A 16,381-nucleotide genomic window follows, 5' to 3' on the forward strand; every position below is an offset into this window, starting at 1 on the left:
AACTGGTAATGCTTGTCCAGGAATGCGAACCTTAGGAACCGATGATGTTCCCTGTGGATAGGAATATGTAGATACGCATCCTTTAAATCCACCGTGGTCATGAATTGACCTTCCTGGATGGAAGGAAGAATTGTTCGAATGGTTTCCATTTTGAACGATGGAACCTTGAGAAACTTGTTTAGGATCTTGAGATCTAAGATTGGTCTGAACATTCCCTCTTTTTTGGGAACTACGAACAGATTGGAGTAGAACCCCATCCCTTGTTCTCCTAATGGAACAGGATGAATCACTAAAAAACTCTAAGCCATCTCCGTGGAGATGTTGCCTGTACAACGGCAAAGAGAATGACTGGGGAAGGCGGAGCCTAGGAGGGATCATGTGACCAGCTTTGCTGGGCTCTTTGCCATTTCCTGTTGGGGAAGAGAATATCCCACAAGTAAGGATGACGCCGTGGACCGGACACACCTATGTTGGAGAAATAAAATTTTAAAAAAAAGTCAGTAGTTATTAATGTATATTAATATAATAAAGGATATATTTCCTGTAATTCAAAGTACAGGTGGCCCTCGTTTTACAATGGTTCAATTTACACTGTTTCAGAATAACAACCTTTTTTTCCAGTCATGTGACTGCTGTTGAAAAGCATTGAGAAGCAGTGCATTTATTAAAATAGCAAGTAGGTGGAGCTGTCCGCTTGTGTTGCAGCAAAGCCAAGCAAGCTGACATTAATCAGTTTAACCAGACCTGAGCTATCGAGCAGATTTCAAAGGAACAAGATCTTCCTGTCTATAAATCAGTCCAGATTGGAATGCATAGAAAGAACTGTTTGCAGAAAAATGCAAGTGAAGTCTGTGTTGTGTGATTATTTTATTAGGTTTATAATGCTGTTTAGCAAATGTTTTTGTTCATTGAACTTAGTTTAATTATATATTCTGTGTTGTGTGATTATTTTATTAAGTTTATAATGCTGTTTAGCTTTTAAAGTCTTCATTTCAAAGCTTGCTTTAAAAATAATGTATTAGGTGTTACTTATGACAATTTTGAGGGGGCCTGGAACCTATCTCCCTCACTTCCCATTGACTTACATTATAAACTGGGTTTCAATTTACAACGGTTTTGATTTACAACCATTCCTTCTAGAACCTAACCCCGGTGTAAACTGAGGGCTACCTGTACACTTTTCCTCCATGAATGGTAAATTAAAAAAGGTAAATACCTCCTAAAAAGGTAAAAAAAACATTAGTGGAGTTCTGTATGGATCAGCAACATATGGAGTTTGGACTTAGCGTACATGCCCCTATAAAACAAGTTCATAAAGGTGCTATCTTGTTTAAGGGTCTCCTATACAGATACAATGTTGCAAGGCAGCAGGTTCATGATTTATAGTTTAAAGGGACAGTCTACATAAAAAATGTTATTGTTTAAAAAGATAGATAATGCCTTTACTACCCATTCCCCGGCTTTGCACAACCAACATTGTTATATTAATATACTTTATAACATTTAAACCTCTAAATGTCTGCCTGTTTCTAAGTCACTAAAGACAGCCTCATATCACATGCTTTTTTATTAGCTTTTTTCACAACAGGAGACTGCTAGTTCATGTGGGCCATATAGATAACATTGTGTTCCCGCCCGTGGAGTTATTTAAGAGTCAGCACAACATAGCACTAATTAGCTAAAATGCAAGCCAATAGATAATAAATAAAGTCATGTGATCAAGGGGCTGCCAGAAGATGCTTAGATACAAGGTAATCACAGAGGTAAAACGTTTATTAATATAACTGTGTTGGTTATAAAAAACTGGGGAACGGATAATAAAGGGATTATCTATCTTTTAAAACAATAAAAATCCTGTTGTAGACTGTCCCTTTAAGTTATGTCAAAATCGAGTAAAAAGATATTATAAGTCCTATCCATAGAAACCCAAAGTCGCCATCTTGTTTACAGTTCACACCAAAATGCAAATGGTGCTTTAACAATATTTTTGAAAGTTTAAAAATGACCATATAGCCATAGAACAATGGTTCACAGTCTGCCCATCCAGACAACATACAATATGCTTTCAGTATGGTTTAGCAGTAATGCTGATGGAAACGGATTACAATAGGTTCCTTTGAAAGATTAAGCAATCCCCTTTTTAAAACCCAATGTAAAAAATGCCAGTACTATAAGTGACAGCCACAACAGTGCAAGTGTGATTGACAATCAAATATAAAAGTAAAAACATAATTTATGTAAGAACTTACCTGATAAATTCATTTCTTTCATTTTGGCAAGAATCCATGAGCTAGTGACGTATGGGATATACAATCCTACCAGGAAGGGTAAAGTTTCCCAAACCTCAAAATGCCACAATTCAGTTTAATGAATAGCCAAGTAGTGGGGTGAAAAAGAAAGGAGTAAAAAACATCAACAAAGGAATTTGGAAATAATTGTGCTTTATACAAAAAAATCATAACCACCATAAAAAAGGGTGGGCCTCATGGACTCTTGCCAATATGAAAGAAATTAATTTATCAGGTAAGTTCTTACATAAATTATGTTTTCTTTCATGTTATTGGCAAGAGTCCATGAGCTAGTGACGTATGGGATAGCAATACCCAAGAAGTGGAACTCCACGCAAGAGTCACTAGAGACGGAGAGATAAAATAACAGCCATTTCGCTGAAAAAAATTAATCCACAACCCAAATATAAGTTTATTCTCATAAATGAAAGGAAAAAACTTAAATCATAAGCAGAAGAATCAAACTGAAACAGCTGCCTGAAGAACTTTTCTACCAAAAACTGCTTTCGAAGAAGCAAATACATCAAAATGGAAGAATTTAGTAAATGTATGCAAAGAAGACCAAGTTGCTGCTTTGCAAATCTGATCAACTGAAGCTTCATTCTAAAAAAGCCCACAAAGTGGAGACTGACCTAGTAGAATGAGCTGTAATTCTCTGAGGCGGGCCTGACCTGATTCCAAATAAGTATGATGAGTCAAAAGCTTTAAAGGGACAGTCTACACCAGAATTTTTATTATTTTAAAAGATAGATAATTCCTTTATTACCCATTTCCCAGTTTTGCATAACCAACACAGTTATAATAATAAACTTTTAACCTATGTGATTATCTTGTATCTAAGCCTCTGCAAACTGCCCCTTTTTCAGTTCTTTTGACAGACTTGCAGTCTAGCCAATCAGTGCCTGCTCCCAGATTACTTCACATGCACGAGCACAGTGTTATCTATATGAAATATGTGAACTAACACCCTCTAGTGGTGAAAAACTGTTAAAATGCAATCTGAAAGAGGTGGGCTTCAAGGTCTAAGAAATTAGCATATGAACCTCCTAGGTTAAGCTTTCAACTAAGAATACCAAGAGAACAAAGCAAAATTGGTGATAAAAGTAAATTGGAAAATTGTTTAAAATTACATGCTCTATTTGAATCATGAAAGTTTATTTTGGCCTAGACTGTCCCTTTAACATCGATGCCAAAGAAACGGCAGAAGCCTTCTGACCTTTCTTGGAACCAGAAAGGATAACAAATAGACTACAAGTCTTCCTGAAACTTTAGTAGCTTCAACATAATATTTCAGAGCTCTCACCACATCCAAAGAATGTAAAGATCTCTCCAAAGAATTCTTAGGATTAGGACACAAGGAAAGGACAACAATTTCTCTATTAATGTTGTTAGAATTCACAACCTTAGATAAGAATTTAAATGAAGTCCGCAAAACTGCCTTATCCTGATGAAAAATCAGAAAGGAGATTCACAAGAGAGCAAATAATTCAGAAACTCTTCTAACAGAAGAGATGGCTAAAAGAAACAACACTTTCCAAAAAAGTATTTAAATGTCCAAAAAATGCATAGGCTCAAATGGAGGAGCCTGTAAAGCCTTTAAACCCAAGCAGATAGCAAAACCAGTACTGAAACAGTTATCAGTAGAGGTAATGGAATATGAGAGTATATCGTCAATCTGAAAAGGGAGGTAGGAGATGAATCTCTACGACCGATAACAGAGAACCTCAAAATGCTGAGACGCGCATATCAACGTAGATATCTTAGCACAAACTTACTTCACCACCTCCATAGGAGCAAAGTTTGTAAAACTGAAACTGAATTGTGGGTGTGGTGAGGTGTGTATTTATAGGCATTTTGAGGTTTGGGAAACTTTGCCCCTCCTGGTAGGATTGTATATCCCATACGTCACTAGCTCATGGACTCTTGCCAATTACATGAAAGAAAAATAAAATGTAGCTATTTATAGATGTTGTGTCCTGAAGTGACTATCAAAGTATACCCATCATACCAAGAAGCATATGGCCAATTAAAGTTGAGGATGTATTGTGATGACAATGGGTTAAAGTCACAAATGTAAATAAATATTTTCTTTACAGATTGAATAAATGTGTTACATGAATATTCTTTTACTGTAACCTTAAGAGGTGTGAATGTGCTATTGTATCAATCAGTTTTGGCAGACCTCCTAGTTTCTATTTTAAAAATTGGTACTTAACACACGAAAAAGTCCTTTTCGGAGCTTTTCGGTTGAAAATGATATGGCATTGCGATCCATCAAGACACTTGCCAACCAATTAAGTTAAATGGCAAAAAGCCTATTTGGGAGCAAATCTCTGATAGATTGTGATTGAGGCCTTAGGGGTTTTACAGTTTGGAAAATGAGATAAGCTGCAGCCACTTTCTTTTTATAAATTAATATCCTGCACTCGACTTTAGATGAAAAGCTCTCCAAAATGGAAAACAAGGTTTTATTAATTAAATAAAATAAATAAATAAATAACTTTAAATTATTAAAAGTTTGAAAAACATAATTGATCAAACATGGCCAGTATACTTATCATGCCCATATATAAATTCATATTGTTTAACACTTATAATAAAGACCACTCTATCCAAGTGACCACAGACTCATTAAACCCTTAAACCCATTTGAGAGTTCAACAGTTCCGAGTGCCATTATGGTAAAATGGAGATATTAACTATGTTGGATGTGTTTTATACAAAGATTGTGATCACTTTGTTTAAGAAGAAAAAAATTCAATTTTTCCAACATAATAAGAAAAAATTGGAATGATTTAGATTGACAGCTTTGTGTTTAACCCCTGCAAAGGGATTAAATACATAGTTAAAGTCAGTCCCAGAATAGAAATTCACTACTAGGAGCTAGCTGAACACATCTGGTGCACAAACGAAAAGAGACAAATGCTTTTAGCCACCAATCACCAACCAGATACCAATAGTGCATAGCTGATGCTGAAGATATGTACATATTCTTTACAACAAAGGATACCAAGAGAACAAAGGAAAAACAATGTGATAATAGAACTTAATTTAAAAGTTAATTAAAAGTTTCTGAAATTTTACTTTTTCTGAATCACATGTTTTATCTGAATCAAATTTAATTTAGACTTGTTAGGATGTTTGTGTGTTACTGGGATAGAAGAAAAATGCAATATAGCCATAATCTTCTCATCCCACATCCGCTTTTTTTTTTCTTTGGGTGAAAGCTATCTTCTTTTTAATTTTTTTTTTCTTTATGGTGATCTGGGTCTTAAGGGGGTGGTCCCTCCTTGTTTAAAGCTCTTTACTTAAATATTTTGTTAACATTCCATTAGTAGGTATACAGTACACTACTTGGAATATAGTTATCTCTGACATCTCTGTAAAACTAGCCTAGTGCTATTGTAGTGCTGTTTGTTTGCAAGCTATTTATATTTTCTTCTTTATGAACTACTGTTTTTATTTTTCCCTTTATTTTTTTTTTTGTAAACTCACTTTAAAATTTTATAAAAAAAATATTTAAAGTAAAAAAAAATAATTTATTTAGATGTAAGTAAAATTTCTGCTTCTCAAAACATAGCAATCACTGGGGGATAGTTATCAAGCCGTCAACCTCAAATACGCTGGAATTCCGCAGCGTATTTGTGGCGAGGCTGATTCGCCTTAGTTATCAAAGGCTAGAGACCGGCAAAAGTAGAATTTTGTGACGTAAGCTTCGATCTGCCGGACTCAGTCCGACACAGATCGATTCTTACGTCACTCCAGATGTTCCGAACGCAAGTTCGGCACAATCTGACTACTTTAGCTAGTTATAAAAAAACTAGCAGGTACGCTCGGCACTTTTCCGGCCCAGCGTACCTGGTTTTCAATCCGCTGCCCTGGAGGTGGCGGATCCCATAGGAATCAATGGGAGTCTGACCATAGCGAAAGTTCATGTTCGCTGCTGCCAGACATCCCATTAATTCCTATGGGAGATGTCTACACCTAACACCCTAACATGTACCCCGAGTCTAAACACACCTAATCTGTCCCCCCTACACCGCCGCAACTAAATACATTTATTACCCCCTAAACCGCCGCTCCCTGACCCCGCCGCCACTATAATAAACATGTTAACCCCTAAACCGCCGCTCCCGGTCCCCGCTGCAACTATAATATATATATATTAACCCCTAAACCACCGCTCCCAGACCCCGCCGCCACCTACATGATACCTATTAACCCCTATCCTGCCCCCCCATACCGTCGCCACCTATAATAAAGTTATTAACCCCTATCCTGCCGATCCCGGACCTCGCCGCAACGAAATAAATAGTTTAACCCCTAAACCACCGCTCCCGGACCCCGCTGCAACCTATATTAAACTTATTAACCCCTAATCTGCCCCCCCTACACCTATAATACATTTATTAACCCCTATCCTGCCCCCCTACACCGCCACCACTGTAATAAAATTATTAACCCCTAAACCTAAGTCTAACCCTAACCCTAACACCCCCCTAACTTAAATATTAATTAAATAAATCTAAATAATATTTATTTATTAAATAAATTAATCCTATTTAAAACTAAATACTTAACTTTAAAATAAACCCTAATATAGCTACAATATTACTAATAATTATATTGTAGCTATTTTAGGATTTATTTTTATTTTACAGGCAAATTTCAATTTATTTTAACTAGGTACAATAGCTATTAAATAGTTATTAACTATTTAATAGCTACCTAGCTAAAATAAAGAGAAATTTACCTGTAAAATAAATCCTAACCTAAGTTACAATTACACCTAACACTACACTATACTTTAATAAATTATTCCTATTTAAAACTAAATACTTACCTGTAAAATAAACCCTAAGATAGCTACAATATAACTAATAATTACATTGTAGCTATTTTAGGATTTATATTTATTTTACAGGTAACTTTGTATTTATTTTAGCTAGTTAGAATAGTTATTAAATAGTTATTAACTATTTAATAACTACCTAGCTAAAAGAAATACAAAATTACCTGTAAAATAAATCCTAACCTAAGTTACAATTAAACCTAACACTACACTATCATTAAATTAATTAAATAAATTAACTACAAATAACTACAATTAAATACAATTACATAAACTAACTAAAGTGCAAAAAATAAAAAAAGCTAAGTTACAAAAAATAAAAAAAATAAGTTACAAATATTTAAAAAATATTACAACAATTTTAAGCTACTTACCCCTAATCTAAGCCCCCTAATAAAATAACAAAGCCCCCCAAAATAAAAAAATGCCCTACCCTATTCTAAATTTAAAAAGTTCAAAGCTCTTTTACCTTACCAGCCCTTAAAAGGGCCTTTTGCGGGGCATGCCCCAAAGAAAACAGCTATTTTGCCTGTAAAAGAAAAATACAACCCCCCCACATTAAAACCCACCACCCACATACCCCTAATCTAACCCAAACCCCCCTTAAATAAACCTAACACTACCCCCCTGAAGATCATCCTACCTTGAGTCGTCAACAGCCAGCCGACCCACCGATGGAACCGAAGAGGAGATCCGGAGCGGCAGAAGTGATCCTCCAAGGGGCGCTGAAGAAGTCTTCCATCCGATGAAGTCATCATCCAGGCGGCGCTGAAGAAGTCTTCCATCCGGGCGATGTCATCTTCCAAGCGTTGTCTTCAATCTTCTTTCTTCAGGATCCATCTTCATCCCGCCGACGCAGAACATCCTTCTTCCCCAACGGACTAACGACGAATGAAGGCTCCTTTAAGGGACGTCATCCAAGATGGCGTCCCTTCAATTCCGATTGGCTGATAGGATTCTATCAGCCAATCGGAATTAAGGTAGGAAAAATCTGATTGGCTGATTGAATCAGCCAATCAGATTGAAGTTCAATCCGATTGGCTGATCCAATCAGCCAATCAGATTGAGCTCGCATTCTATTGGCTGTTCTATTGGCTGTTCCTACCTTAATTCCGATTGGCTGATAGAATCCTATCAGCCAATCGGCATTGAAGGGACGCCATCTTGGATGACGTCCCTTAAAGGAGCCTTCATTCGTTGTTAGTCCATCGGGGAAGAAGGATGTTCCGCGTCGGCGGGATGAAGATGGATCCTGAAGAAAGAAGATTGAAGATGCCGCTTGGAAGATGACATCGCCCGGATGGAAGACTTCTTCAGCGCCGCTTGGAAGATGACATCGCCCGGATTGAAGACTTCTTCAGCGCCGCCTGGATGATGACTTCATCGGATGGAAGACTTCTTCAGCGCCCCTTGGAGGATCACTTCTGCCTCTCCGGATCTCCTCTTCGGTTCCATCGGTGGGTCGGCTGGCTGTTGACGACTCAAGGTAGGATGATCTTCAGGGGGGTAGTGTTAGGTTTATTTAAGGGGGGTTTGGGTTAGAGTAGGGGTATGTGGGTGGTGGGTTTTAATGTTGGGGGGGTTGTATTTTTCTTTTACAGGCAAAAGAGCAGAATTCTTTGGGGCATGCCCCGCAAAAGGCCCTTTTAAGGGCTGGTAAGGTAAAAGAGCTTTGAACTTTTTTAATTTAGAATAAGGTAGGGCATTTTTTTATTTTGGGGGGCTTTGTTATTTTATTAGGGGGCTTAGATTAGGTGTAAGTAGCTTAAAATTGTTGTAATATTTTTTAAATGTTTGTAACTTATTTTTTTTATTTTTTGTATCTTAGCTTTTTTTATTTTTTGTACTTTAGCTAGTTTATGTAATTGTATTTAATTGTAGTTATTTGTAGTTAATTTATTTAATTAATTTAATGATAGTGTAGTGTTAGGTTTAATTGTAACTTAGGTTAGGATTTATTTTACATGTAATTTTGTATTTCTTTTAGCTAGGTAGTTATTAAATAGTTAATAACTATTGAATAACTATTCTAACTAGCTAAAATAAATACAAAGTTACCTGTAAAATAAATATAAATCCTAAAATAGCTACAATGTAATTATTAATTACATTGTAGCTATCTTAGGGTTTATTTTACAGGTAAGTATTTAGTTTTAAATAGGAATAATTTATTTATTGATAGTGTAGTGTTAGGTGTAATTGTAACTTAGGTTAGTTTTTATTTTACAGGTAAATTTCTCTTTATTTTAGCTAGGTAGCTATTAAATAGTTAATAACTATTTAATAGCTATTGTACCTAGTTAAAATAAATTGAAAGTTACCTGTAAAATAAAAATAAATCCTAAGATAGCTACAATATAATTATAATTTATATTGTAGCTATATTAGGGTTTATTTTACAGGTAAGTATTTAGTTTTAAATAGGATTAATTTAGTTAATAATAGAAATATTATTTAGATTTATTTAATTAATATTTAAGTTAGGGGGGTGTTATGGTTAGTGTTAGAATTAGGTTTAGGGGTTAATAATTTTATTACAGTGGTGGCGGTGTAGTGGGGGGCAGGATAGGGGTTAATAAATTTATTATAGATGGCGACGGTGTAGGGGGGGCAGGATAGGGGTTAATAAGTTTAATATAGGTTGCGACGGGGTCCGGGAGCGGCGGTTTAGGGGTTAAACTATTTATTTAGTTGCGGCGAGGTCCGGGATCAGCAGGATAGGGGTTAATAACTTTATTATAGAGGGCGGCGGTATAGGGGGGCAGGATAGGGGTTACTAGGTATAATGTAGGTGGCGGCGGTGTCCGGGAGCGGCGGTTTAGGGGTTAATACATTTATAAGAGTTGCGGCAGGGTCTAGGAGCGTCGGTTTAGGGGTTAATAACTTTATTGAGTTGCGGGGGGCTCCGGGGGCGCCGGTATAGAGGGTAGAACAGTGTAGTTTAGTGTGGGTACTTAGTGACAGGCTAGCAAGAAAGCTGTCAAAAAGCCGAAGAGCAGCGAGATCGGATGAGTGATAACTCTCACAGTCCGCTGCTCATCGCCCCGTACTTGGTGCGCGGCTTTTTGACAGCTTTTTTGATAACTTTGGCAAAATTTTGCAGGTCCGCGGTGGCGATGGTAGGCAAGCTTAGGCGGGCGTATTGAACCGGCGAAGGCAGGTAAAGTAGACACGTTGATAACTACCCCCCATTGTATTAACTTGACTTTGTCTTGAGAACATAATAGAGTCGCTGTGAAATTGATGAGTGATAAAGGTCCCTCTTTCCAAATAGTATATATTTTATTTAAAAATTGAAATTGTTATAAAATAGATACTTTAAAATATATTTTTTTTTATCCATTTTTATTATTATTTTAATTGTTATTTTGAATTTTAAATGTAATTTTAACATTCATAATTTTTGTAGTTTTCTATAATTAAAATTGTATTATTTTAATTTATTCTTTTTGTAGCCTTTGACAATAACAATAAAATAAACCTTATATAGCTGTACATAAAATGTTGGTGAAGTTACTGAATGACTGTTAATATGGGTTTCAAAATGTTGTCCTCCTTTTAATAATAGTGTATAATTATTGATTAAATATTATTAATTTAAAACACACTACTACTTATTTTTATTCTCTACAGAAACCTATCTCTACGCTTGTTTAGTGGATTTCTTTACAAACTGCCCTCGATATGTTAAGTAAGTAGAGATTTGGATTGTTATTTTGATGTAAATTGTATATTATATCAGCAGGTTAAGGAATATTACAAAAGTAAATGCATGCTAGACATAATTATGTTTTAAAAGCAAAGATTAGCCTGAGAATAATAGGTAGTTTTTTTACAATTATAATATTTGTTAAATATTGAAGAAATAAGTGTAAAGGCTTAGAGGGAGATTTAATAAGCAGTGGATGCTGCCCGCCAGAAACATACGTTAAGAAGCAGGTCCTTATCTTGACCGCCACCGAGCGGGATGATTGACACCCCCTACTAGCGGCTGATTGGCCGCAAATGTGCAGGGGCGGCATCGTACAAGCATTTCACAATGTTAAATGCCGACAGTGAATCATGTCCGCCCCCGACACTTAGTAAATTGACCCCTATGTCTCTATAAAGTACTCAAGTTTTTATAAAGTAATGGGCACCACCATGTGTGAACTTAAGTTTTCCACCGTATCTCTCTACCGCTGAGGACGATTAGTGACTAATATAAACAGGAAATAAAGGAGACTGTATAAACAAGGTTGTGTGGAAACCTTCCTAGATAATTATTTATATTATATTATATTATATTATATTATATTTTTAGCCTAATGTCCTTAAATTGATAGGTGACTTTTTTAGGGATAGATTTTCCAAGTCTAAGTAGCAATAGTATTGGTTATTATGGATTGAATATATGCATGTTTTATGGACTTTTCTAAATTTGTATATAATGACAAACACATACTTGATATAAGAAACGCGCTAAATTTATATGGCTGTCACGTATCTGTGCTTATGGGCCACTTGGTGCTATTGTAGGGGAAATTCCAAGCATTTTAGTGCTACCTGCAATTTATCTGTTAAGCAAGGCATGTGCGGTCAAAATAACCATTAAGGGCCAGATTACAAGTGGAGCGCTATCTTAATGTGCACCCACGAATAGGCAAAAAAAGGACAGTACATTAAAATAAAATATAAATATGAGCTTTTTTTTTTAAAAAATGCACAAAGTAGTAATAACGGGTTAAAGTGAGGGGATATGGGGTGTTAGAAAAAAAAATGGCACCTAAAGTGCCTTTTCATTGATGTCAAGGGGGGACTGTGTTTTTTCTATAGTATATATGTATGTGTGTGTGTGTGTATATATATATATATATATATATATATATATATCTCAGGGGTGTATTTTGGCCTAGGCAAACAAGGCACTTGCCTAGGGCAGCAGATTGGAGGGGGGCAGCACTTTTTGTGGCTATATTTATAAGAAGCTTACAGTTATTTTAGAAGTATTATACAGGTATATAATGAGAGAGTTTGCCCAAGGAGCTTACATTCTAGGGGGTATAATAAGAAAATGCCCATGGAGCTTACAGTTTAGAGGTAACTCTGAACCTATAAATGATGTATCTGGCGATTCCCTTTAGTTCTATTGGCTTTCAGTATTGTGTCTGACGAAGTAAAACCTTGGGGTGGGGCAGCAAAATTTTTAGTGCCTAGGGCAGCACAAAACATAAATACACCACTGATATATATATATATATAAATTCAGGTAAACAGGAGGGCACTCACGGATCTTTATATCAACAAATTCCTTTATTTACATGAATTAAATCCCATACAGGTCCACGTTTCGGCTATATTTATGTTTGAATATTGAGGAGTCACCTGGGCAACTTAACAAACGTTACAGGAGTGAGTGCATTTTGTGAATGTACAATATATATATGTGTATATATAAACATATAAACACACAAATATATATGTATGTAAGCATACACAAATATATTTATTTATTGCTGCCCAATGCTGCATTCATTGCCCCCTGCACTGCGTTAGGTTGTTTGCCGTGCCTGCCGGCATGAAAACGAGGCTCCCATTAGAGCCTATGGAAGCGCGCTCTCGTGAGGTCATGTTCACATTGTGCTGTACTTGTAATACCAGTGCACATTTATGTGCGATGGTATTACTAAGTGGAGCGCAAATTTCATGCTCACCTAAGCATAATATTGCACTCCACTTGTAATCTGGCCCTAAGTAGACAAAGGAAGAGGATATTTTGAATAAAGAGAAATGCTACTAGTTATTATAGGATGATGGGGAGTTTTGGAACAATATTTTGGGATGAAGAGTCATAGGGGGCCTTATATTCAATTTGCATACAAAGAGAGAAGCGCTCTACCAGGAACGAACAACAGCTCAGTGGCTTGTTCTATGGCGATTTACCACCCGGAAGCAGCCTCTTTTAGACCAGTGTGCTTTTCACAGAAGAAAACTTTCTTTAAGTATATCAGTCTGATCCTGCCAAGTAAGGTCAGTCCAGCCCCGAAATACCAGGCAATTCTCCTCTGAACAAGGAACATGACAACCCCAGACGATCGTTTCGTCTTATATTCAAAGCTCACCAGCATGGAGAGAGATCATGCAAAATCTTTTGGATTTTTTTAGACCTTATGTTGTAATGTAGGTGTCTCTCCTTCACATAAAAAAACACTGTATAGTAAGATAAATAACTTTCAAATTAAAATTTGCGTTTCTAAAATTTTTTTTAGGCACCTCTCCATTCCAAAGAGGTTTCTTAGATCCTGGTTTCTCAACAGCCGGGCCGTGGCCCAGTACCGGGCCGAGATAGCCCTGCTGGTGGGCCCTGACCTGTCATGCCCCCACTGCACACTCTTACCCCACTGCACACCAGGGGCAGACTGAGACCAATCAAGGCCCCAGGAAAACTGTCTCACACTGACCCAAATGTATTCAAATTTATGCAAATTAACATGGTATCCTCCCTGCCCTAATCCCAACAGTCCATCAACCTCCAGAGCCAGGACCCCCAACATTAAGGGCCAAAGAAAGGGCCCCCAACCTCCAGGGCCAGACCTCACACTCCATGGCCCTCACAGCGACAGACCCTCGGCAGGACCCCCCACACTCCAGGGCCCCCTCTAAACCCACACTGAACTGCTTAGTTACTGATAGGGCAAATCCCTGCTGCTTACTATATATATATATATATATATATATATATATATGTGTATATATATATATATATATGTGTATATATATATATATATATATATATATAATATCTATCTACCGGGCCCTAGACATGTCCAGCTAAAATTTACCGGGCCTTGAGGTCACTTTGGTTGAGAACCACTGTCTTAGATCATCTCGCTTGAGTGGAGAGCTTTTGAATATCAGGCCCAGGGAGAGAATCTATGAAAGAATATGAGGAAATATAGGAGAAAGTTAAATGTATAACAGCAGCAATTGTAGGTTGCACAGGAGTAATAGGCTTTATAGCATTATAAGAATATATACAGTAAAATGTTATATAGAACAGTATGACAACATTAAAGAAAGAGACAGATGCGCCACATGGCCCAATATTGTTTGTTCAACACAATAATTATGGTCTAGTCGTGCTAGTATCAACTCACAATTTGAAATGCACTTCAGTTAGTGCAAAAGAAGCAGTCTGGGATCAATCACAGTCACCCAGCAGACCGACCTCTAGGGTAGATAGGATTAATCTGTAGTGGAAATATAAAGAGACACAGGGGTGCCTATATGGCCTAGTACAGTTTGGTCCCAAGATATATTACTATATTTAAGTAATATACTCACAATTGGTAAAGCATCTCCAGTGATGCAAATCAGGCAGGATGGGATCAATACAGTCACCCAACAGACTATGACAGGGTTCCCACAGGAAGCAAACAGCAAAGGTCCCAATGAAGGCCAAGGTTTGGTCCAAATAATGCACAAGAGCAAGTGTTTTTATAAAAAAAGTAATATTTACTATATAAAAACAAGTAAAAATAAGCGACGCGTTTCTCAGCACACAGGCTGTTTCATCAGGCTTACAACATATAACTAAAACACTTGCTACTTATAGCCAACATATGTATCAGCTTTAATTGGACACACCTGTTAGGGGGGTGGCATGAAGAAATTTCTTTTTAGACTACCCTATCAACATTCACTATAGTGGATGACAAGTGTAACTCCCATTATAGATCATAACATTGTAATGGATGATGTGTACCAACAATAGTGTTTGTTTGTTTGTTTAATTCCCCCATTATGTATTCTCATATATGTTTATCCATCCAAAGGATCAATAATCCTGTTAGGCACCACTGACTAGTGAACTCATATGCGTGATATAGTTGTACAAATTCCCCGTATTAATGGCTCTGCAGTATTAGAGATGCATTAGCTTACTAGAAGTTAGTATTAATATATACTTGCCTTACTTGAGGTTAATATTGTTATATCGTGTGGCGATGTGTCGATAGAAAGTAAACTTTCATATTGGCATTTCCTACGGCGTTCTCTACTTGTTACTGCGCATGCGTGTGATGTCATCTGTCAGTCCCTGTCTTACAGATGCGCATGCGTGTATCCCCTAAGTATCGTAGCGATATTCTGATGCTAATCAATTTGTTTAGAGAGGTTCTGATACTAAAAGTATATCATGGTGTGCTGGGATAGTTATTAGGATATACCACTATATTATTTAGATCACAAACTTTCCTGTAAATAGAGTTAGGGCAATATCCCATTACGGTTGTAGATATTATCTTCCTCGTCACAGACTAACTATCTATGTTCTTAATCTGAAGTTACCTTTTCCTCAACATAAGTGTAATAGTGATAACTGTGTGATGATGAATAAAACGGTGACAATTTGATAAACTACTAATCTATGTTGTATTATCGGAACTAATTATCAACAGAAGCTATAGATATTCATAAGGCATAAGATAATCTATCAGTGTAGTCTCCTAACCAATTTTCCGTGAACTAAATGTAATGTGTCTAATGTATAGATTGATTGGGATAAATGTATATAATATGTCTATCTAAAGTGTCATATGTGTTGTTAAATGTAAACTATATTAACATCAGCCCAGTCATAATAGTAACATCTCCCAATAAGGACTTATGTTCGTGCGTGTCTATTTATATGGGAATATATATATATTACATTATCATCAAACTAAACTGATGGTCTGGGCCCATCTCTAAAAAAGGAGTCCTATTCTGTTCATTAGTGTAAGAGGTTTTAGGATTAATGGGAGATTGGATATTATCAGAATTGAGAGGCTGAAATCTATCTACGAGTGGGACAATTATATCTGAAACTTTTTTCAAAAAAGTTGATTGTAATAGTTTCTTAAATTTCAACAGTAACCACTATATTAGCTGGAAGAAAAATGTGCCCTACGGACAGTTTAGGCGAATAAGACGCAATTGTAGTACTATCGAAAGTTATAAGAAACAATCTTTAGTTTTGAAGGATAGATTTTTGGAAAAGGGATATCCTTTGGACTTGATCCAAAAAGGATATTTTAGAGCCCTACAGGATGACAGGAACACTTATTTAACATCTGATAAGACCCAAAAAAAGACTAAAAAAGAACAAACAATTGAAAATTACAATAAAACACCATTATTCATTACTGGATTTAATAGTAACTATCGTGAGATCCAAAAAATCATATTAAAACATTGGCCCATTATTAGCGATGATCCACAC

At 36.4% G+C, this 16,381-nt stretch overlaps 1 protein-coding gene across 3 annotated transcripts in view; it reads left to right on the forward strand.

The window, feature by feature from the left end:
* LOC128663707 (cytosolic purine 5'-nucleotidase-like) overlaps window positions 1-16,381 on the forward strand; it is a 326,364-nt gene that overhangs the window by 171,019 nt on the left and 138,964 nt on the right. For all 3 annotated transcript variants that reach the window (XM_053718156.1, XM_053718154.1, XM_053718155.1), the window contains exon 6: window positions 10,774-10,831. In XM_053718156.1, coding sequence (XP_053574131.1) covers window positions 10,774-10,831 — 58 coding nt within the window. The remainder of the gene's footprint in view (window positions 1-10,773; window positions 10,832-16,381) is intronic.

Source organism: Bombina bombina, chromosome 6, assembly GCF_027579735.1.
Source record: "Bombina bombina isolate aBomBom1 chromosome 6, aBomBom1.pri, whole genome shotgun sequence".
Taxonomy (NCBI): domain Eukaryota; kingdom Metazoa; phylum Chordata; class Amphibia; order Anura; family Bombinatoridae; genus Bombina; species Bombina bombina.